Source organism: Salvelinus fontinalis, unplaced genomic scaffold (assembly GCF_029448725.1).
Source record: "Salvelinus fontinalis isolate EN_2023a unplaced genomic scaffold, ASM2944872v1 scaffold_0174, whole genome shotgun sequence".
In the NCBI taxonomy this organism is placed as follows: Eukaryota; Metazoa; Chordata; class Actinopteri; order Salmoniformes; family Salmonidae; genus Salvelinus; species Salvelinus fontinalis.
Genome location: NW_026600383.1, coordinates 227,381 through 252,165, shown reverse-complemented (window position 1 = coordinate 252,165; position 24,785 = coordinate 227,381). Strand labels below are relative to the sequence as shown.

General features: G+C 45.5%; 1 protein-coding gene across 1 annotated transcript; it reads right to left on the bottom strand.

The window, feature by feature from the left end:
• Positions 1-1,101: 1,101 nt before the first annotated feature.
• LOC129844111 (V-type proton ATPase subunit d 1) lies at positions 1,102-24,466 on the bottom strand. The gene is made up of 8 exons (XM_055912501.1): positions 24,208-24,466; positions 20,486-20,657; positions 19,034-19,212; positions 16,493-16,572; positions 16,313-16,390; positions 14,020-14,196; positions 8,471-8,548; positions 1,102-3,200 (listed from the first exon to the last, which is right to left on the bottom strand). Exons 1-8 carry the CDS (start codon positions 24,335-24,337, stop codon positions 3,039-3,041), a joined length of 1,056 nt encoding a protein of 351 aa, XP_055768476.1. The 5' UTR covers positions 24,338-24,466; the 3' UTR covers positions 1,102-3,038.
• Between the last annotated feature and the right edge of the window lie 319 nt (positions 24,467-24,785).

Sequence of the window (24,785 nt, the reverse complement as noted above, 5' to 3'; positions counted from 1 at the left end):
GATGGTACCAGTCTGTTCTAGTCTTCTATAATAGTCTTATGATGGTACCAGTCTGTTCTAGTCTTCCATAATAGTCTTATGATGGTACCAGTCTGTTCTAGTCTTATGATGGTACCAGTCTGTTCTAGTCTTCTATAATAGTCTTATGATGGTACCAGTCTGTTCTAGTCTTCTATAATAGTCTTATGATGGTACCAGTCTGTTCTAGTCTTCTATAATAGTCTTATGATGGTACCAGTCTGTTCTAGTCTTCTATAATAGTTTTATTATGGTACCAGTCTGTTCTAGTCTTCTATAATAGTATTATGATGGTACCAGTCTGTTCTAGCCTTCTATACTTGCCTTCATTGAGTGTCATCACAATATCTTCACCATGACACTACTGCTGAAACATACAAGAAACATACAAGAGGCAGAATATCTTTGATTCCTCATGTCCTTTCACCTTCTACTCGAAACCCACCGGATGGAAGGGTGAGGAGAAGCCAGGAATCAAGGAAACGCAACGGACAGCGTTCCATATAAGAAAAGTCAATACCGGCATCCATCTAGCTCCCATCGCCACTGTAGTAGGGAAAATAACTTCTGAACAGCCATAGTCAACCAACACACTGTATTTTCATTTAAGCAGGGTCTGTATTGTGACACACTACTACAAATACAGTATCTCATGTGTGTAGGCTTTTAGGAAAATAAACCAGTTTACTAAAGATGACCTAATGCCACGGTTGTCTTTACTAGTACACGGTAGAGAATAACTAGTTGATTAAAGAATGACCTAATGCCACGGTTATCTTTACTAGTACACGGTAGTGAATAACTAGTTGATTAAAGATGACCTAAAGCCCAGGTTGTCTTAACTAGTACACGGTAGTGAATAACTAGTTGATTAAAGATGACCTAAAGCCCAGGTTGTCTTAACTAGTACACGGTAGAGAATAACTAGTTGATTAAAGATGACCTAAAGCCCAGGTTGTCTTAACTAGTACACAGTAGTGGATAACTAGTTTACTAAAGATAACCTAAAGCCCAGGTTGTCTTTACTAGTACACGGTAGAGAATAACTAGTTGAACAGGCATCTCTTTCTGCACTGAAACCAATTTGTTTCCATATAGTATTTATTACATTTACAAACACATTTCACAAATAAGACACAGAACTCATTTTAAACAGGACCGTGACAGCGAGACATGGATTTTTACATCATGCCAAAAAAAAAAAAAAATACACAGATCATTAAAATAATTTTGAAATATATATAAATCCTTGTATAGTTTAAACATGACATATTCGCTTTGCTTTTTTCCCATATATAATCACATAACATCTATTTCAACTCAGGATGTAATTTGCTGTAGTACCTGGACTGTTCAGGTCCAGACATCTCATTTACAATAGGACATCATTCCTACACACGTATTATTTATAAAGATAATCCACACACACACACACACACACACACACACACACACGTATCATTATCAGAGAATAACAGAACATGTATCAGGAGGGTGAAAATTATTTCAGTAAACTCTGCTTCTCCATCTATGGATATTATACATGACAGTTTCTGGTGGGGTCCCAAATGGAACCCTATACAGTGCACTACTTTTGACCAAAATCATATGGGCCCCTGGTCAAACTAAGTGCACTACTTAGTGAATAGGGGCCCCTGGTCAAACTAAGTGTACTACTTAGTGAATAGGGGTCCATGGTCAAACTAAGTGTACTACTTAGTGAATAGGGGTCCATGGTCAAACTAAGTGCATTACTTAGTGGATAGGGGTCCATGGTCAAACTAAGTGTACTACTTAGTGAATAGGGGTCCATGGTCAAACTAAGTGTACTACTTAGTGAATAGGGGTCCATGGTCAAACTAAGTGTACTACTTAGTGAATAGGGGTCCATGGTCAAACTAAGTGCACTACTTAGTGAATAGGGGTCCATGGTCAAACTAAGTGCACTACTTAGTGAATAGGGGTCCATGGTCAAACTAAGTGTACTACTTAGTGAATAGGGGTCCATGGTCAAACTAAGTGTACTACTTAGTGAATAGGGTTCCATGGTCAAACTAAGTGTACTACTTAGTGGATAGGGGTCCATGGTCAAACTAAGTGCACTACTTAGTGAATAGGGTTCCATGGTCAAACTAAGTGCACTACTTAGTGAATAGGGTTCCATGGTCAAACTAAGTGTACTACTTAGTGGATAGGGTTCCATGGTCAAACTAAGTGCACTACTTAGTGAATAGGGTTCCATGGTCAAACTAAGTGTACTACTTAGTCGATAGGGTTCCACGGTTAAACTAAGTGCACTACTTAGTGGATAGGGGTCCATGGTCAAACTAAGTGTACTACTTAGTGAATAGGGGGTCCATGGTCAAACTAAGTGTACTACTTAGTCGATAGGGTTCCACGGTTAAACTAAGTGCACTACTTAGTGGATAGGGGTCCATGGTCAAACTAAGTGTACTACTTAGTGAATAGGGGGTCCATGGTCAAACTAAGTGTACTACTTAGTGAATAGGGGGTCCATGGTCAAACTAAGTGTACTACTTAGTGAATAGGGTTCCATGGTCAAACTAAGTGTACTACTTAGTGAATAGGGTTCCATGGTCAAACTAAGTGTACTACTTAGTGAATAGGGGTCCATGGTCAAACTAAGTGTACTACTTAGTGAATAGGGTTACATGGTCAAACTAAGTGTACTACAGTAACTGATCCACAGTAACTGTGGATCAGACAGAAGCGACTGTACAGTAACTGTGGATCAGAGACCAGCTGTGGAAGGATGGATACGTGGGATTAGAAGACAGAGATGAAGAAGTGTGTGTGTGTGTGTTCAGATCAGAATGTAGGGAAGTACTGGTGTGTGTGTGTGTTCAGATCAGAATGTAGGGAAGTACTGGTGTGTGTGTGTGTTCAGATCAGAATGTAGGGAAGTACTGGTGTGTGTGTGTGTGTGTGTGTGTGTGTGTGTGTGTGTGTGTGTGTGTGTGTGTTCAGATCAGAATGTAGGGAGGTTCTGGTGTGTGTGTTCAGAAGATGGGGATGTAGTTGTCTATCTTGGCGCGGTGCCTCTGTGCGATACACTCAGCGATCCACACGATGTTCCTACACTCCTGCTCCTTCAGCTTGACGTAGGCATAGAACACACTGAAGTGGAATTGGTTCAGGAACGCCAGCTTGTTCAGCTTCACCTGCAGGACACAGCACATAAGGGTGGTGGGTTAACGACCGGGGGTGGTGGGTTAACGAGGACACAGCACATCAGGGTGGTGGGTTAACGAGGACACCGGGGGTCACGTGGGTTAACGAGGACACCGGGGGGGGGTGGAGGATTAACGAGGACACCCCGGGGGGGGGGGGGGGGGTTGGAGGATTAACGAGGACACCGGGGACTGGTTATTGAGGTTATCACTAAGCACAGAAGTCCTATATATGTACTGTAAAAATGTCAGAACACGCCATCTACTATTCAATCAAATCCTGACATATCAGGACTAAAATGATCTGGAAAGAAGAGGACTTATTTTAGTTCAACACCACGTGGTGTAATATGTGAAACAACTAGTGATCCCTGAAGACTGGGTTCAACACCACGTGGTGAAATATGTGAAACAACCAGCGATCCCTGAAGACTGGGTTCAACACCACGTGGTGTAATATGTGAAACTAGCGATCCCTGAAGACTGGGTTCAACACCACGTGGTGTAATATGTGAAACAACTAGTGATCCCTGAAGACTGGGTTCAACACCACGTGGTGAAATATGTGAAACAACTAGTGATCCCTGAAGACTGTGTTCAACACCACGTGGTGAAATATGTGAAACAACTAGTGATCCCTGAAGACTGGGTTCAACACCACGTGGTGTAATATGTGAAACAACTAGTGATCCCTGAAGACTGGGTTCAACACCACGTGGTGTAATATGTGAAACAACTAGTGATCCCTGAAGACTGGGTTCAACACCACGTGGTGTAATATGTGAAACAACTAGTGATCCCTGAAGACTGGGTTCAACACCACGTGGTGTAATATGTGAAACAACCAGCGATCCCTGAAGACTGGGTTCAACACCACGTGGTGTAATATGTGAAACAACTAGCGATCCCTGAAGACTGGGTTCAACACCACGTGGTGTAATATGTGAAACAACCAGCGATCCCTGAAGACTGGGTTCAACACCACGTGGTGTAATATGTGAAACAACTAGTGATCCCTGAAGACTGGGTTCAACACCACGTGGTGTAATATGTGAAATAACTAGTGATCCCTGAAGACTGGGTTCAACACCACGTGGTGTAATATGTGAAACAACTAGCGATCCCTGAAGACTGGGTTCAACACCACGTGGTGTAATATGTGAAACAACTAGTGATCCCTGAAGACTGGGTTCAACACCACGTGGTGTAATATGTGAAACTAGCGATCCCTGAAGACTGGGTTCAACACCACGTGGTGTAATATGTGAAACAACTAGTGATCCCTGAAGACTGGGTTCAACACCACGTGGTGAAATATGTGAAACAACTAGTGATCCCTGAAGACTGTGTTCAACACCACGTGGTGAAATATGTGAAACAACTAGTGATCCCTGAAGACTGGGTTCAACACCACGTGGTGTAATATGTGAAACAACTAGTGATCCCTGAAGACTGGGTTCAACACCACGTGGTGTAATATGTGAAACAACTAGTGATCCCTGAAGACTGGGTTCAACACCACGTGGTGTAATATGTGAAACAACTAGTGATCCCTGAAGACTGGGTTCAACACCACGTGGTGTAATATGTGAAACAACCAGCGATCCCTGAAGACTGGGTTCAACACCACGTGGTGTAATATGTGAAACAACTAGCGATCCCTGAAGACTGGGTTCAACACCACGTGGTGTAATATGTGAAACAACCAGCGATCCCTGAAGACTGGGTTCAACACCACGTGGTGTAATATGTGAAACAACTAGTGATCCCTGAAGACTGGGTTCAACACCACGTGGTGTAATATGTGAAATAACTAGTGATCCCTGAAGACTGGGTTCAACACCACGTGGTGTAATATGTGAAACAACTAGCGATCCCTGAAGACTGGGTTCAACACCACGTGGTGTAATATGTGAAACAACTAGTGATCCCTGAAGACTGGGTTCAACACCACGTGGTGTAATATGTGGAACAACCAGCGATCCCTGAAGACTGGGTTCAACACCACGTGGTGTAATATGTGAAACAACTAGTGATCCCTGAAGACTGGGTTCAACACCACGTGGTGTAATATGTGAAACAACTAGTGATCCCTGAAGACTGGGTTCAACACCACGTGGTGTAATATGTGAAACAACCAGTGATCCCTGAAGACTGGGTTCAACACCACGTGGTGTAATATGTGAAACAACTAGTGATCCCTGAAGACTGGGTTCAACACCACGTGGTGTAATATGTGAAACAACTAGTGATCCCTGAAGACTGGGTTCAACACCACGTGGTGTAATATGTGAAACAACTAGCGATCCCTGAAGACTGGGTTCAACACCACGTGGTGTAATATGTGAAACAACTAGTGATCCCTGAAGACTGGGTTCAACACCACGTGGTGTAATATGTGAAACAACTAGTGATCCCTGAAGACTGGGTTCAACACCACGTGGTGTAATATGTGAAACAACTAGTGATCCCTGAAGACTGGGTTCAACACCACGTGGTGTAATATGTGAAACAACTAGTGATCCCTGAAGACTGGGTTCAACACCACGTGGTGTAATATGTGAAACAACCAGCGATCCCTGAAGACTGGGTTCAACACCACGTGGTGTAATATGTGAAACAACTAGCGATCCCTGAAGACTGGGTTCAACACCACGTGGTGTAATATGTGAAACAACCAGCGATCCCTGAAGACTGGGTTCAACACCACGTGGTGTAATATGTGAAACAACTAGTGATCCCTGAAGACTGGGTTCAACACCACGTGGTGTAATATGTGAAATAACTAGTGATCCCTGAAGACTGGGTTCAACACCACGTGGTGTAATATGTGAAACAACTAGCGATCCCTGAAGACTGGGTTCAACACCACGTGGTGTAATATGTGAAACAACTAGTGATCCCTGAAGACTGGGTTCAACACCACGTGGTGTAATATGTGAAACTAGCGATCCCTGAAGACTGGGTTCAACACCACGTGGTGTAATATGTGAAACAACTAGTGATCCCTGAAGACTGGGTTCAACACCACGTGGTGAAATATGTGAAACAACTAGTGATCCCTGAAGACTGTGTTCAACACCACGTGGTGAAATATGTGAAACAACTAGTGATCCCTGAAGACTGGGTTCAACACCACGTGGTGTAATATGTGAAACAACTAGTGATCCCTGAAGACTGGGTTCAACACCACGTGGTGTAATATGTGAAACAACTAGTGATCCCTGAAGACTGGGTTCAACACCACGTGGTGTAATATGTGAAACAACTAGCGATCCCTGAAGACTGGGTTCAACACCACGTGGTGTAATATGTGAAACAACTAGTGATCCCTGAAGACTGGGTTCAACACCACGTGGTGTAATATGTGGAACAACCAGCGATCCCTGAAGACTGGGTTCAACACCACGTGGTGTAATATGTGAAACAACTAGTGATCCCCGAAGACTGGGTTCAACACCACGTGGTGTAATATGTGAAACAACTAGTGATCCCTGAAGACTGGGTTCAACACCACGTGGTGTAATATGTGAAACAACCAGTGATCCCTGAAGACTGGGTTCAACACCACGTGGTGTAATATGTGAAACAACTAGTGATCCCTGAAGACTGGGTTCAACACCACGTGGTGTAATATGTGAAATAACTAGTGATCCCTGAAGACTGGGTTCAACACCACGTGGTGTAATATGTGAAACAACTAGCGATCCCTGAAGACTGGGTTCAACACCACGTGGTGTAATATGTGAAACAACTAGTGATCCCTGAAGACTGGGTTCAACACCACGTGGTGTAATATGTGAAACAACTAGTGATCCCTGAAGACTGGGTTCAACACCACGTGGTGTAATATGTGAACTAGTGATCCCTGAAGACTGGGTTCAACACCACGTGGTGTAATATGTAACCTAGTGATCCCTAAAGACTGGGTTCAACACCACGTGGTGTAATATGTGGAACAACCAGCGATCCCTGAAGACTGGGTTCAACACCACGTGGTGTAATATGTGAAACAACTAGTGATCCCTGAAGACTGGGTTCAACACCACGTGGTGTAATATGTGAAACAACTAGTGATCCCTGAAGACTGGGTTCAACACCACGTGGTGTAATATGTGAAACAACCAGCGATCCCTGAAGACTGGGTTCAACACCACGTGGTGTAATATGTGAAACAACCAGCGATCCCTGAAGACTGGGTTCAACACCACGTGGTGTAATATGTGAAACAACCAGCGATCCCTGAAGACTGGGTTCAACACCACGTGGTGTAATATGTGAAACAACCAGTGATCCCTGAAGACTGGGTTCAACACCACGTGATGTAATATGTGAAACAACCAGCGATCCCTGAAGACTGGGTTCAACACCACGTGGTGTAATATGTGAAACAACTAGTGATCCCTGAAGACTGGGTTCAACACCACGTGGTGTAATATGTGGAACAACTAGCGATCCCTGAAGACTGGGTTCAACACCACGTGGTGTAATATGTGGAACATCCAGCGATCCCTGAAGACTGGGTTCAACACCACGTGGTGTAATATGTGAAACAACTAGCGATCCCCGAAGACTGGGTTCAACACCACGTGGTGTAATATGTGAAACAACTAGCGATCCCCGAAGACTGGGTTCAACACCACGTGGTGTAATATGTGAAACAACCAGTGATCCCTGAAGACTGGGTTCAACACCACGTGGTGTAATATGTGGAACATCCAGCGATCCCTGAAGACTGGGTTCAACACCACGTGGTGTAATATGTGAAACAACTAGCGATCCCCGAAGACTGGGTTCAACACCACGTGGTGTAATATGTGAAACAACCAGTGATCCCTGAAGACTGGGTTCAACACCACGTGGTGTAATATGTGAACTAGCGATCCCTGAAGACTGGGTTCAACACCACGTGGTGTAATATGTGGAACAACTAGCGATCCCTGAAGACTGGGTTGAGAAACAAGGGACTATAGTTCAGCCCATTCTAAAAACCAATGACAATATGAACAAAGCCAACAAACCCCCCCCTAAAAACTAGTCTACACCTTCAAAAGCCTGATTCATACTGTATGCTCATACCTTACACCCCCCCCCCACCCGGGCCTTGGGGGGGGTTCAGTTAATACTATGATGAGGGGAGTGTGTGTGTGCTCTGTTTGTGTGTGTGTGTGTGTGTGCTCTGTGTGTGTGTGTGTGTGTGTGTGTGTGTGTGTGTGTGTGTGTGTGTGTGTGTGTGTGTGTGTAGGAGTCGCGCTGCTCACCTCATGCTCAAAGAACCTGTCCTCCAGTGTCTTGTCCCCTGGGTTGCTGCCGGCTCCCTCAAACAGGAGCTTGTATTCCTGAGGAGAGAGGAAGAGGAGTTAGCTGGTCTGAGCTGGGTCACCATATGTTTAGACTATCAGAAGGAGGATGACTAAGAGAGGGTAGATGTATTCCTGAGGAAGAGGAGTTAGCTGGTCTGAGCTGGGTCACCATATGTTTGGACTATCAGAAGGAGGATGACTAAGAGAGTAGATGTATTCCTGAGGAAGAGGAGTTAGCTGGTCTGAGCTGGGTCACCATATGTTTAGACTATCAGAAGGAGGATGACTAAGAGGGTAGATGTATTCCTGAGGAAGAGGAGTTAGCTGGTCTGAGCTGGGTCACCATATGTTTAGACTATCAGAAGGAGGATGACTAAGAGAGTAGATGTATTCCTGAGGAGAGAGGAGTTAGCTGGTCTGAGCTGGGTCACCATATGTTTAGACTATCAGAAGGAGGATGACTAAGAGAGTAGATGTATTCCTGAGGAAGAGGAGTTAGCTGGTCTGAGCTGGGTCACCATATGTTTAGACTATCAGAAGGAGGATGACTAAGAGAGTAGATGTATTCCTGAGGAGAGAGGGAGAGGAGTTAGCTGGTCTGAGCTGGGTCACCATATGTTTAGACTATCAGAAGGAGGATGACTAAGAGGGTAGATGTATTCCTGAGGAAGAGGAGTTAGCTGGTCTGAGCTGGGTCACCATATGTTTAGACTATCAGAAGGAGGATGACTAAGAGGGTAGATGTATTCCTGAGGAGAGAGGGAGAGGAGTTAGCTGGTCTGAGCTGGGTCACCATATGTTTAGACTATCAGAAGGAGGATGACTAAGAGAGTAGATGTATTCCTGAGGAAGAGGAGTTAGCTGGTCTGAGCTGGGTCACCATATGTTTAGACTATCAGAAGGAGGATGACTAAGAGAGTAGATGTATTCCTGAGGAAGAGGAGTTAGCTGGTCTGAGCTGGGTCACCATATGTTTAGACTATCAGAAGGAGGATGACTAAGAGAGAGTAGATGTATTCCTGAGGAAGAGGAGTTAGCTGGTCTGAGCTGGGTCACCATATGTTTAGACTATCAGAAGGAGGATGACTAAGAGAGAGTAGATGTATTCCTGAGGAAGAGGAGTTAGCTGGTCTGAGCTGGGTCACCATATGTTTAGACTATCAGAAGGAGGATGACTAAGAGAGTAGATGTATTCCTGAGGAGAGAGGGAGAGGAGTTAGCTGGTCTGAGCTGGGTCACCATATGTTTAGACTATCAGGAGGAGGATGACTAAGAGAGTAGATGTATTCCTGAGGAAGAGAGGAGTTAGCTGGTCTGAGCTGGGTCACCATATGTTTAGACTATCAGAAGGAGGATGACTAAGAGAGTAGATGTATTCCTGAGGAAGAGGAGTTAGCTGGTCTGAGCTGGGTCACCATATGTTTAGACTATCAGAAGGAGGATGACTAAGAGAGTAGATGTATTCCTGAGGAGAGAGGAAGAGTTAGCTGGTCTGAGCTGGGTCACCATATGTTTAGACTATCAGAAGGAGGATGACTAAGAGAGTAGATGTATTCCTGAGGAAGAGGAGTTAGCTGGTCTGAGCTGGGTCACCATATGTTTAGACTATCAGAAGGAGGATGACTAAGAGGGTAGATGTATTCCTGAGGAAGAGGAGTTAGCTGGTCTGAGCTGGGTCACCATATGTTTAGACTATCAGGAGGAGGATGACTAAGAGGGTAGATGTATTCCTGAGGAAGAGGAGTTAGCTGGTCTGAGCTGGGTCACCATATGTTTAGACTATCAGAAGGAGGATGACTAAGAGAGGGTAGATGTATTCCTGAGGAAGAGGAGTTAGCTGGTCTGAGCTGGGTCACCATATGTTTAGACTATCAGAAGGAGGATGACTAAGAGGGTAGATGTATTCCTGAGGAAGAGGAGTTAGCTGGTCTGAGCTGGGTCACCATATGTTTAGACTATCAGAAGGAGGATGACTAAGAGAGTAGATGTATTCCTGAGGAAGAGGAGTTAGCTGGTCTGAGCTGGGTCACCATATGTTTAGACTATCAGAAGGAGGATGACTAAGAGAGTAGATGTATTCCTGAGGAAGAGGAGTTAGCTGGTCTGAGCTGGGTCACCATATGTTTAGACTATCAGAAGGAGGATGACTAAGAGAGTAGATGTATTCCTGAGGAGAGAGGGAGAGGAGTTAGCTGGTCTGAGCTGGGTCACCATATGTTTAGACTATCAGAAGGAGGATGACTAAGAGAGGGTAGATGTATTCCTGAGGAAGAGGAGTTAGCTGGTCTGAGCTGGGTCACCATATGTTTAGACTATCAGAAGGAGGATGACTAAGAGAGTAGATGTATTCCTGAGGAAGAGGAGTTAGCTGGTCTGAGCTGGGTCACCATATGTTTAGACTATCAGAAGGAGGATGACTAAGAGAGGGTAGATGTATTCCTGAGGAAGAGGAGTTAGCTGGTCTGAGCTGGGTCACCATATGTTTAGACTATCAGAAGGAGGATGACTAAGAGAGTAGATGTATTCCTGAGGAAGAGGAGTTAGCTGGTCTGAGCTGGGTCACCATATGTTTAGACTATCAGGAGGAGGATGACTAAGAGAGTAGATGTATTCCTGAGGAAGAGGAGTTAGCTGGTCTGAGCTGGGTCACCATATGTTTAGACTATCAGGAGGAGGATGACTAAGAGAGGGTAGATGTATTCCTGAGGAAGAGGAGTTAGCTGGTCTGAGCTGGGTCACCATATGTTTAGACTATCAGAAGGAGGATGACTAAGAGAGTAGATGTATTCCTGAGGAGAGAGGAAGAGTTAGCTGGTCTGAGCTGGGTCACCATATGTTTAGACTATCAGAAGGAGGATGACTAAGAGAGTAGATGTATTCCTGAGGAAGAGGAGTTAGCTGGTCTGAGCTGGGTCACCATATGTTTAGACTATCAGAAGGAGGATGACTAAGAGGGTAGATGTATTCCTGAGGAAGAGGAGTTAGCTGGTCTGAGCTGGGTCACCATATGTTTAGACTATCAGGAGGAGGATGACTAAGAGGGTAGATGTATTCCTGAGGAAGAGGAGTTAGCTGGTCTGAGCTGGGTCACCATATGTTTAGACTATCAGAAGGAGGATGACTAAGAGAGGGTAGATGTATTCCTGAGGAAGAGGAGTTAGCTGGTCTGAGCTGGGTCACCATATGTTTAGACTATCAGAAGGAGGATGACTAAGAGAGGGTAGATGTATTCCTGAGGAAGAGGAGTTAGCTGGTCTGAGCTGGGTCACCATATGTTTAGACTATCAGAAGGAGGATGACTAAGAGAGTAGATGTATTCCTGAGGAAGAGGAGTTAGCTGGTCTGAGCTGGGTCACCATATGTTTAGACTATCAGAAGGAGGATGACTAAGAGAGGGTAGATGTATTCCTGAGGAAGAGGAGTTAGCTGGTCTGAGCTGGGTCACCATATGTTTAGACTATCAGAAGGAGGATGACTAAGAGAGTAGATGTATTCCTGAGGAAGAGGAGTTAGCTGGTCTGAGCTGGGTCACCATATGTTTAGACTATCAGGAGGAGGATGACTAAGAGAGTAGATGTATTCCTGAGGAAGAGGAGTTAGCTGGTCTGAGCTGGGTCACCATATGTTTAGACTATCAGGAGGAGGATGACTAAGAGAGGGTAGATGTATTCCTGAGGAAGAGGAGTTAGCTGGTCTGAGCTGGGTCACCATATGTTTGGACTATCAGAAGGATGATGATGTAAGAGGGTAGATGTAATGCTGGGGGAATGAGAGCATTTTTCATTGGTCCTCTGCTTCAGATCAACGGTTCTACATACTGATACCATGTCCTTATAACAGATGTACCTCTCTAAACACAGTCACAGAACACAGTCACAGAACACAGTCACAGAACAGAAAGAGACTTGGTGAAGGTGCTCAGTATCACGCCCGGTTCTACAAACTGATACCATGTCCTTCTCTAAATACAGTCACAGAATACAGATATGTCTGGTCAGGTTACACCTAGTATCAAACCGGGGCTCAGAAGTGAAAAAAAAAATGTGAGTCTTTAGGCCAAGCACTGGTGTAATACCGGGTGGTGTAAAGCCGGGTGGTGTAAAGCCGGGGGGTGTAATAGTGACAATGGTATCCAGTAGGCAGACAGACTCCCAGGTTGGCTAGGCTAGCCAGTAGGAAGCTTTGACTTGCTGTGGAAGCCCTTTATGATCTGGAATACCTGACAATATGTCAACTTGACTGATATTAAGGACCACTAACTGAAAGGGTAGTAGCCAGCAGGCTAGGCTAGTAGTAAGGACCAGTAACTGACACGGTAGTAGCCAGTAGGCTAGGCTAGTAGTAAGGACCAGTAACTGACACGGTAGTAGCCAGCAGGCTAGGCTAGTAGTAAGGACCAGTAACTGACACGGTAGTAGCCAGTAGGCTAGGCTAGTAGTAGCAGTAGTAAGGACCAGTAACTGACAGGGTAGTAGCCAGTAGGCTAGGCTAGTAGTAAGGACCAGTAACTTACAGGGTAGTAGCCAGTAGGCTAGGCTAGTAGTAGCAGTAGTAAGGACCAGTAACTGACAGGGTAGTAGGCTAGGCTAGTAGTAGCAGTAGTAAGGACCAGTAACTAACAGGGTAGTAGGCTAGGCTAGTAGTAGCAGTAGTAAGGACCAGTAACTGACAGGGTAGTAGCCAGCAGGCTAGGCTAGTAGTAGCAGTAGAAAGGACCAGTAACTGACAGGGTAGTAGCCAGTAGGCTAGGCTAGTAGTAGCAGTAGTAAGGACCAGTAACTGACAGGGTAGTAGCCAGCAGGCTAGGCTAGTAGTAGCAGTAGAAAGGACCAGTAACTGACAGGGTAGTAGCCAGCAGGCTGGGCTAGTAGTAGCAGTAGAAAGGACCAGTAACTGACAGGGTAGTAGCCAGCAGGCTAGGCTAGTAGTAGCAGTAGTAAGGACCAGTAACTGACAGGGTAGTAGCCAGTAGGCTAGGCTAGTAGTAGCAGTAGTAAGGACCAGGAACTAAAAGGGTAGTAGCCAGTAGGCTAGGCTAGTAGTAGCAGCAGTAAGGACCAGTAACTGACAGGGTAGTAGGCTAGGCTAGTAGTAGCAAGGACCAGTAACTGACAGGGTACTAGGCTAGGCTAGTAGTAGCAGTAGTAAGGACCAGTAACTGAAAGGGTAGTAGCCAGTAGGCTAGGCTAGTAGTAGCAGTAGTAAGGACCAGGAACTGACAGGGTAGTAGCCAGTAGGCTAGGCTAGTAGTAGCAGTAGTAAGGACCAGTAACTGACAGGGTAGTAGCCAGTAGGCTAGGCTAGTAGTAGCAGTAGTAAGGACCAGGAACTGACAGGGTAGTAGCCAGTAGGCTAGTAGTAGCAGTAGTAAGGACCAGTAACTGACAGGGTAGTAGCCAGCAGGCTAGGCTAGTAGTAAGGACCAGAAACTTACAGGGTAGTAGGCTACGCTAGTAGTAGCAAGGACCAGTAACTGACAGGGTAGTAGTAATAGTAGTATAACTTACAGGGTAGTAGTCGGCCACAGCTTTGACCTGTTCGTAGTCGTCAGCGCGGGCAAGCTGAGCCAGCCCCTCAGGGTACAGCTTGCCACAGTGGGGGAACAGCTTGGCACGGTCCTCCTTAGACAGTTCGGTACCAAATGAGTTGATGGTGATGATGAAGGCCCTCCTGTCCGCCTCAAACTGGACACACACAGGGAGGGGAAATAGGAAACTGGTTGATTGACAGGTGACAGATTAATATACTAGAATACACTTCAAGGTGTGGGTACATTTTTTTCTTTAAACTGGATGGTCCAGTAGAAATGACTAAAGAGGATAACCAGTGCATTTTGAAAGTGTTCAGACCCCTGGACTTTTTCAACATGTTACGTTACAGCCTTATTCTAACATGGATTAAATAGTTTATTTTCTCATCACTACGCACACACACACAATACCCCTAATGATAAAGCAAAAACAAGTTGACATTTGCAAATATATAAAAAAAAATGTACTCAGTACTTTGTTGAAGCACCTTTGGCAGCGATTACAGCCTCCAGTCTTCTTGGGAATGACGATACAAGCTTGGCACATCTGTATTCTGGGAGTTTTGATTTAACTAGGCAAGTCAGTTAAGGACAAATTCTTATTTACAATGATGGCCTACACTGGCCAAACCCGGACGACGCTGGGCCAATTGTGCACTGCCCTATGGGACTCCCAATCACGGCCGGTTGTGATACATCCTGGAATCGAACCAGGGTGTCTGTAGTGACGCCTCAAGCCCTGAGATGCAGTGTCTTAGACTGCTCTGTCACTCGGGAGCCTAGGGTTTCTCCCATTCTTCTCTGCAGATCCTCTTAAGCTCTGTCAGGTTGGATGGGGAGTGTTGCTGCACAGCTATTTTCTGGTCTCTCCGGAGATGTTTGATCGGGTTTAAGTCCGGGCTCTGGCTGGGCCACTCAAGGACATTCAGAGACTCGTCCTGAAGCCGCTCCTGCGTTGTCTTGGCTGTGTGCTTAGGGTCATTGTCCTGTTGGAAGGTGAATCTTCACCCCAGTCGGAGGTCCTGAGCGCTCTGGAGCGGGTTTTCATCAAGGATCTCTCTGTACTTTGCTCCGATCAGCTTTCCCTCGATCCGGTCTAGTCTCCCAGTCCCTGCCACTGAAAAACATCCCCACAGCATGATGCTGCCACCACCATGCTTCACTGTAGAGATGGTGCCAGGGTTTCCTCCAGACGTGACACTTGGTATTCAGGCCAAAGAGTTCAATCTTGGTTTCATCAGACCAAAGAATCTTGTTTCTCGTGGTCTGAGAGTCTTTAGGTGCCATTTGGCAACCTCCAAGTGGGCTGTCATGTTCCTTTTACTGAGGAATGGCTTCCGTCTGGCCACTCTACCATAAAGGCCTGATTGGTGGAGTGCTGCAGAGATGGGTTGTCCTTCTGGAAGGTTCTCCATCTCCAGATGAAGTCTGGAGCTCTGTCACAGTGACCAAGAACGGGTTCCCTGACCAAGGCCCTTCTCCCCCAATTGCTCAGTTTGGCAGGGTGTCCAGCTCTTGGAAGAGTCTTGGTGGTTCCAAACTTCTTTCATTTAAGAATGATGGAGGCCACTGTGTTCTTGGGGACCGTCAACGCAGCAGAAATGTTTTGGTACCCTTCCCTGATCTGTGCCTTGACACAATCCTGTCTTGGAGCTCTACGGACAATTCCTTGGACCTCATGGCTTGGTTTTTGCTCTGACATGCACTGTCCACTGTGGGACCTCATATAGACAGGTGTGTATCTTTCCAAATCATGTCGAATCAATTGAATTTACCACAGCTGGACTCCAATCAATTTGTAGAAACATCTCAAGGATGATCAATGGAAACAGGATGCACCTGAGCTCAATTTCAGGTCACATAGCAAAGGGTCTGAATACTTAAGTAAATCTGTTTTTATTTTTAATATATTTCCGAAAATTTCTAAAAACCTGTTTTTGCTTTGTCATTATGGGGTATTGTGATGTCATTATGGGGTATCGTGATGTCATTATGGGGTATCGTGATGTCATTATGGGGTATCGTGATGTCATTATGGGGTATCGTGATGTCATTATGGGGTATCGTGATGTCATTATGGGGTATCGTGATGTCATTATGGGGTATCGTGATGTCATTATGGGGTATCGTCTTTAATGAGTTTCTTTTGTAATCCATTTTAGAACAAGGCTGTAACGTAACAAAAAGTGGAAAAAGTCAAGGGCTCTGAATACTTTCCCGAAGACACGGTATATCAAGTTAACCTTCTAATAAGGGACACGCTCACAGACCTCTAGAATAGGGCACATGGTGTCACCGGTGGTTCCTCCCAGAGTGGAGCAGAACTTGTAGAAAGCCTCCAGATAAGCCTGGAAATGGAGACACGGATAAAGTCAATGACCATCTATCTTCTGATGCATGTTGTTGTTTAACATTGTGAATTAAAAATGTGAATGGAATCCCTTGCTCACCTTATACAGAGTATTACGGATGATCTCGATGTTCATCTCATCCAGATCCTGCTCAGATATGCAGTCTTGGAAGAAAGCAGCTGAAGAAATGATCAGACATTAAAACAGGATTTAGAGGATGACACATTTATGAGGAAAGTTGAGTTTTAGCGCCATCTAGTGTTCGCTACAGGATATAAAAACCCTCCAGTCTGTTGTTCAAAGACTCTTCTTCCTTGCATTTTCAATTCCATTCCATTAGTAAAACCGCCCAGGATGGGGAACAGTTCCATTAGTAAAACCGCCCAGGATGGGGGAACAGTTCCATTAGTAAAACCACCCAGGATGGGGGACCAGTTCCATTAGTAAAACCGCCCAGGATGGGAAACAGTTCCATTAGTAAAACCGCCCAGGATGGGAAACAGTTCCATTAGTAAAACCACCCCGGATGGGAAACAGTTCCATTAGTAAAACCACCCCGGATGGGAAACAGTTCCATTAGTAAAACCACCCAGGATGAGGGGACCAGTTCCATTAGTAAAACCACCCCGGATGGGAAACAGTTCCATTAGTAAAACCACCCAGGATGGGGGGACCAGTTCCATTAGTAAAACCACCCAGGATGGGGGACCAGTTCCATTAGTAAAACCACCCAGGATGGGGGACCAGTTCCATTAGTAAAACCACCCAGGATGGGGGACCAGTTCCATTAGTAAAACCACCCAGGATGGGGAAACAGTTCCATTAGTAAAACCACCCAGGATGGGGAAACAGTTCCATTAGTAAAACCACCCAGGATGGGGGACCAGTTCCATTAGTAAAACCACCCAGGATGGGGAACAGTTCCATTAGTAAAACCACCCCGGATGGGGGAACAGTTCCATTAGTAAAACCACCCAGGATGGGGAAACAGTTCCATTAGTAAAACCACCCCGGAGAGTGAACAGTTCCATGAGTAAAACCACCCAGGATGGGGGAACAGTTCCATGAGTAAAACCACCCAGGATGGGGGAACAGTTCCATTAGTAAAACCACCCCGGAGAGTGAACAGTTCCATGAGTAAAACCACCCAGGATGGGGGAACAGTTCCATGAGTAAAACCACCCAGGATGGGGGAACAGTTCCATTAGTAAAACCACCCCGGATGGGAAACAGTTCCATTAGTAAAACCACCCAGGATGGGGAACAGTTCCATTAGTAAAACCGCCCAGGATGGGGAACAGTTCCATTAGTAAAACCACCCAGGATGGGGGAACAGTTCCATTAGTAAAACCGCCCCGGATGGGGGAACAGTTCCATTAGTAAAACCGCCCCGGATGGGGGAACAGTTCCATTAGTAAAACCGCCCCGGATGGGGGAACAGTTCCATTAGTAAAACCGCCCCGGATGGGGAACAGTTCCATTAGTAAAACCACCCAGGATGGGGGACCAGTTCCATTAGTAAAACCACCCAGGATGGGGGAACAGTTCCATTAGTAAACCACCCCGGATGGGGAACAGTTCCATTAGTAAAACCGCCCCGGATGGGGGAACAGTTCCATTAGTAAAACCACCCCGGATGGGGGACCAGTTCCATTAGTAAAACCACCCCGGATGGGGGACCAGTTCCATTAGTAAAACCACCCAGGATGGGGAACAGTTCCATTAGTAAAACCGCCCCGGATGGGGGAACAGTTCCATTAGTAAAACCGCCCCGGATGGGGGAACAGTTCCATTAGTAAAACCGCCCCGGATGGGGGAACAGTTCCATTAGTAAAACCGCCCCGGATGGGGGAACAGTTCCATTAGTAAAACCACCCAGGATGGGGAACAGTTCCATTAGTAAAACCGCCCCGGATGGGGGAACAGTTCCATTAGTAAAACCACCCAGGATGGGGAACAGTTCCATTAGTAAAACCACCCAGGATGGGGGAACAGTTCCATTAGTAAAACCGCCCCGGATGGGGGAACAGTTCCATTAGTAAAACCGCCCCGGATGGGGGAACAGTTCCATTAGTAAAACCACCCAGGATGGGGAACAGTTCCATTAGTAAAACCGCCCCGGATGGGGGAACAGTTCCATTAGTAAAACCGCCCCGGATGGGGGAACAGTTCCATTAGTAAAACCGCCCCGGATGGGGGAACAGTTCCATTAGTAAAACCGCCCCGGATGGGGGAACAGTTCCATTAGTAAAACCGCCCCGGATGGGGGAACAGTTCCATTAGTAAAACCACCCAGGATGGGGAACAGTTCCATTATGTTGTGTAATTTGTTAGATATTACTGCACTGTCAGAGGTAGAAACACAAGCATTTCGACGATTACCACTGTAAACCACACAACAAACCGTGAAAACCTCCAAGGAGGGTGAACACTTATGATACCCACTGTCCAAAGCCCTGGTCAAAAGTAGTGCACTATATAGGGAATAGGGCCCTGGTCTAAAGTAGTGCACTATATAGGGAATAGGGCTCTGGTCTATAGTAGTACCACTATATAGGGAATAGGGCCCTGGTCTATAGTAGTACACTATATAGGGAATAGGGTGCCATTTGGCATGCAGCAGTCCCAGTCCTGCCTTACCCAGAGGGGTGTCCACCAAGATGGCGTTGTAAAGTTCTGCTGGGGTCTGGGCGATGTTGACTGCCTCCATCTGTTCAAAGCTGCCCAGCGGGTGGCACTTAGGCACCAGCTCAGAGATGGACCGCTGATGCAGGGTGCCTGTGATCAGCAGGATCACATTGTCTATCATGTAGCTGTACCTGTGAAGATGGGAGGAGAGAGAATGTTTCAGTGATGACTGGGTAGTTAAGAGCATAGCAAATATTACATTTCATTTTGCAAGATGGTGAGAGCCGGTACGAGGGTTCTCTCTCAGGCTAGAATGAAAAGGCTGCCGGTGAGAGCCGGTACGAGAGTTCTCTCTCAGGCTAGAATGAAAAGGCTGCCGGTGAAGGCCGGTACGAGGGTTCTCTCTCAGGCTAGAATGAAAAGGCGGCCGGTGAGAGCCGGTACGAGGGTTCTCTCTCAGGCTAGAATGAAAAGGCGGCCGGTGAGAGCCGGTACGAGGGTTCTCTCTCAGGCTAGAATGAAAAGGCGGCCGGTGAGAGCCGGTACGAGGGTTCTCTCTCAGGCTAGAATGAAAAGGCGGCCGGTGACGTACGAGGGTTCTCTCTCAGGCTAGAATGAAAAGGCTGCCGGTGAGAGCCGGTACGAGGGTTCTCTCTCAGGCTAGAATGAAAAGGCGGCCGGTGAGAGCCGGTACGAGGGTTCTCTCTCAGGCTAGAATGAAAAGGCTGCCGGTGAGAGCCGGTACGCGGGTTCTCTCTCAGGCTAGAATGAAAGGCGGCCGGTGAGAGCCGGTACGCGGGTTCTCTCTCAGGCTAGAATGAAAAGGCGGCATATGCTGGACATAACAGACCGAAACCTCATGTCTTCATCAATACTGTACTAACACACCTGTCAGAGACTGGCAAATAGGGAGTCAATGCAGATAGAGAGGTAGAGATAGAGATAGATAGATAGAAGACTGTGAAACATGGACCATTCAGATGTCACATAACTGAAGAGAGATGGGAGACAGACAAATCCAGTTTAACCAATAGCTGATCGTTTCAGGTAATAATAAGACAAGGTGGTATTCTAATCCTAAATCCCCCCCCCCCAAAATGCATGGGAAAGATAGGCTCAATTTAATTAGTCAAAATTGGCACCCATCTTGCCCCTTCATTTGGGAGAGAGGCTGGCAAGACGCCAGAGAGCCTGTGAAAGACTTACGTGATGAAGTCCATGAAGCTTGCCAGCCTCTGAGAGCCTGTGAATGACCTACGTGATGAAGTCCATGAAGCTTGCCAGCCTCTGAGCCTGTGAATGACTTACGTGATGAAGTCCATGAAGCTTGCCAGCCTCTGAGAGCCTGTGAATGACTTACGTGATGAAGTCCATGAAGCTTGCCAGCCTCTGAGAGCCTGTGAATGACTTACGTGATGAAGTCCATGAAGCTGGCCAGCCTCAGAGAGCCTGTGAATGACTTACGTGATGAAGTCCATGAAGCTTGCCAGCGGTTCATAGGACTGGTTCCTCATGTGACGAAACTCCACCACCATCTTCTCTTTGAGCTTGTCGTCGATGACGGACACGGTGAGGGGTGACGGCTCGTTGGCCAGGAAGCTGCCATAGTCCGTGCTCTGCAGATGGAGCTTCAGGTCTGCATGGGGGGGGGGGGGGACGGACACAAGACGTCTTCAGATACTAGGTAACAGCGGCTTTCAACAGACACAATAATGACACGCACAGGACAAGTACAATCTCATTTTAATGCTGCTGTGACAGGGCATGATGCTAACGGCACATTAGAGACCCATGAACAAGGGAAGAGGCTAGCTAGCTATGTGTCTAGAATGCCTCCATTTTACATGAGGTGAAAGCTAATTAGAGACCCTTACAAGGGAAGAGGCTAGCTAGCTATGTGTCTAGAATGCCTCCATTTTACATGATGTGAAAGCTAATTAGAGACCCTTACACAAGGGAAGAGGCTAGCTGTGTGTCTAGAATGCCTCCATTTTACATGATGTGAAAGCTAATTAGAGACCAATACACAAGGGAAGAGGCTAGCTGTCTAGAATGCTTCCATTTTACATGATGTGAAAGCAATTTGAGCAATAGTTTGAGCAATAGTTTCAGTTCCTCATAGAAATCCCTCTGTTGATCAATCTGATGTGATTTATTTAACCTTTTATGTCGGCAGCCTGGTAATGAAGAAATCATGAATCGCTGCAAATGGTCCTTGCTAACGGTTCTTCAAGAAATACTCTAGCTACTAGAATGTAGCTAGCTAGCTACAGCGGTCAATGCAATGTGATAACCAGGGCCCGGTTTCCCAGAAGCATCTGAAGGCTAAGTTCATCTTTAGATTCTTCTTATGAGCAATGGGAAAATCTCAGATTGTCTCAGTCCCTGAATGGCCGCTTGGTTTTATGGGTATTGTGACACGTGGGGCTCTATTCACCTCTAAACAGAACCTGTAAGGTCCTTGGACTAAAGGCTAGTTTACAGTCCCGTTGACATGTCTGTTGACAATTTGTCGTAGCTACATCATGAACATTCTATTGTCGTCTGACATCAAACTTGTAGCCGTTATGAAAAAGTAAAAAACGAAAGCCTCTGAACGACATCAGCAGCCCGATGCTCCAAATAACATACAGTCTTCTATTTTAACACCAATAAACCCATCCCTTTAAAAACGAAATCAGTAAATATCAACCTAGCAAGCCAGGCAACTAAAAATAAATTTCTTAAACAATGCTTTGGTCCGTTGCTAGCTAGCCAGTTCAAATAATGACCGGTGTATCACATCTAGCCGTGATTGTGAGTCCCGGAGGGCGGCGCACAAATGGCTCAGCCTTGTCCGTTTGGCCGGGGTAGGCCATACACATATATATATATATAAAGTCAGAAGTTTACATACACCTTAGCCAAATACATTTCAACTCAGTTTCACAATTCCTGACATTTAATCCAACAAAATTCCCAGTCTTTGGTCAGTTAGGATCACCCCTTTATTTTAAGAAAGCGAAATGTCAGAATAATAGCAGAGAGAGCTGGTGTAACAGTCAAGTTTGTAGGCCTCCTCGCTCTTTCAGTTCCGCCCACAAATGTGCTATAGTATTGAGGTCAGGGCTTTGTGATGGCCACTCCAATACCTTGACTTTGTTGTCCTTAAGCCATTTTGCCACAACTTTGGAAGTATGCTTGGGGTCATTGTCCATTTGGAAGACCCATTTGCGAGCAAGCTTTAACTTCCTGACTGTTGTCTTGATGTTGATTCAATATACACATTTTTCCTTCCTCATGATGCCATCTATTTTGTGACGTGCACCAGTCCCTCCTGCAGTAAAGCACCCACACTACATGATGCTACCACCGCCGTGCTTCACGGTTGGGATGGTGTTCTTCGGCTTGCAAGCGCCCCCCTTTTCCCTCCAAACGTAACGATGGTCATGATGGCCAAACAGTTCTATTTTTGTTTCATCAGACCAGAGAACATTTCTTAAAACAGTACAATCTTTGTCCCCATGTGCAGTTGCAAAATGGCTTTTTTTATGGCGGTTTTGGAGCAGTGGCTTCTTCCTTGCTGAGCGGCCTTTCAGGTTATGTCGATATAGGACTCGTTTTCCTGTGGATATAGATATTTTCGTACCCGTTTCCTCCAGCATCTTCACAAGGTCCTTTGCTGTTGTTCTGGGATTGATTTGCACTTTTTGCACCAAAGTACGTTCATCTCTAGGAGACAGGACGCGTCTCCTTCCTCAGCGGTATGACGGCTGCGTGGTCCCATGGTGTTTATACTTGCGTACCAATGTTTGTACAGATGAACGTGGCACCTTCGGGTGTTTGGAAATTGCTCCCAAGGATGAACCAGACTTGTGGAGGTCTATATTTTTTTTCCTGGGGTCTTGGCTGATTTCTTTTGATTTTCCCATGATGTCAAGCAAAGAGGCACTGAGTTTGAAGGTAGGCCTTGAAATACATCCACAGGTACACCTCCAATTGACTCAAATTATGTCAATTAGCCTATCAGAAGCTACTAAAGCCGTATCATTTTCTGGAATTTTCCAAGCTGTTTAAAGGCACAGTCAACTTAGTGCATGTAAACTTCTGATCCACTGGAATTGTGATACAGTGAATTATAAGTGAAATAATCTGTCTGTAAACAATTGTTGGAAAAATTACTTGTGTCATGCACAAAGTAGATGTCCTAACCGACTTGCCAAAACTATAGTTTGTTAACAAGACATTTGTGCAGTGGTTGAAAAACTAGTTTTAATGACTCCAACCTAAGTGTATGTAAACTTCCGACTGCAACTGTGTGTGTGTGTGTGTGTGTGTGTGTGTGTGTGTGTGTGTGTGTGTGTGTGTGTGTGTGTGTGTGTATATAGCTGACATCGTCTTAACTCTCTCTGCATTTTATTAATTATGACAGAAAAATATAGCCACACCAACATTATTTACAAGGTAACGTTAATGGTGAGCTGACAGAAATAACTTCCTGTCAGTGTGACGAAATAATATTCTCAGATAGAATTACCTACTTTTAACACTCCTGCATCATGTTTACAGGAGGATTTGAGCTGGTTGCTGTGACGTTGCGACAGTCGCAGATTAAACTTTTTAAGGAAACTTGACAGTCGCATGTCGTTCGAACAATTATAAAACTGTCCTTTAAGAGTAACGTCAACCTCCTTTAGTCCACTATTGGGCTACCTGGCACGCTAGCTTCTTCCCAGCTTCTTAAATGTAGCTAGGTAAATTAACGTTAGCTAGCTAATTCAAATAATAATAATATCGGTTGAGACCCAATTTCATCTCGAAATATAGCTAATTTACCAGCCCATTTAACTCTAACGTTACTTACATCCATATACCAAACTAATAATTAATCAGCTACTATTCATGAGAAAGTAACCTTATGTAACGTTAGCTAGCTAAATAGATAATACAAGGACCCATCACGACATACTAGTAACCTACTGTTATAGGTGGCTAGAGTTGTCATTAACGTTAGCCTGCAAATAGTTCGTATAGGTACAGTAGTAGCATGGCGACTGGCCATGTCGTCGGAAACGCCACATTTTTTAATCCAGTAACGTTTTGAAACGTTAGCAATACCATTTGAAACGGCACTCTATACATTTGACAACATAGCTAGCCAGATGACCAGCTGGCTAGCTAGCTCGCTAACGTAAACTCTGACTCACCTTCCAGGGTTTCACACTGGACGAGATTTAGATAGTCTCCCTGTGAAAGAATTCCAGCCTTAAAACCCCTGACCAACCCTTCCAAGTAACCATTATCCACATTAAAATACAGCTCCGAGAATATAGGCATTTTGAGGCCTCAAAATGTATCCGTATATTGATGAAATACAACCTTTTAAGGAGGAAAATAAATTCTGGATAGGGCTGAGCTCCAGATTACCCGGCTGTAAAAAAAGACACGTGATCACTCGCCACCAATATCATGTGACATCTGCTTTCGATGACGTTTTGCCGCGTTCAAGGCCACTGGGAACTCGGGAAATATCCGACTTCAGCAGCGTTCAAGATTACTGGGAATTCGGGAAAGAAACGAGCTCCAACTGGAAAAAGGGTTTTGAAGTACCTGAATATCACTGACGTTATGATTTTACCTTTTTTTTTTTTTTTTTTAAGTCCCAGTTGTCTTGAAAACGCCAGGAGGAGGAGCTGTGGAGCGGGCTTGACAACATGCTCGGGATGGAAATGGCAGCAAGTAGTGTGGACGAAATGGAGAAAAGGTTGGAGAAGCAACAGCTGTG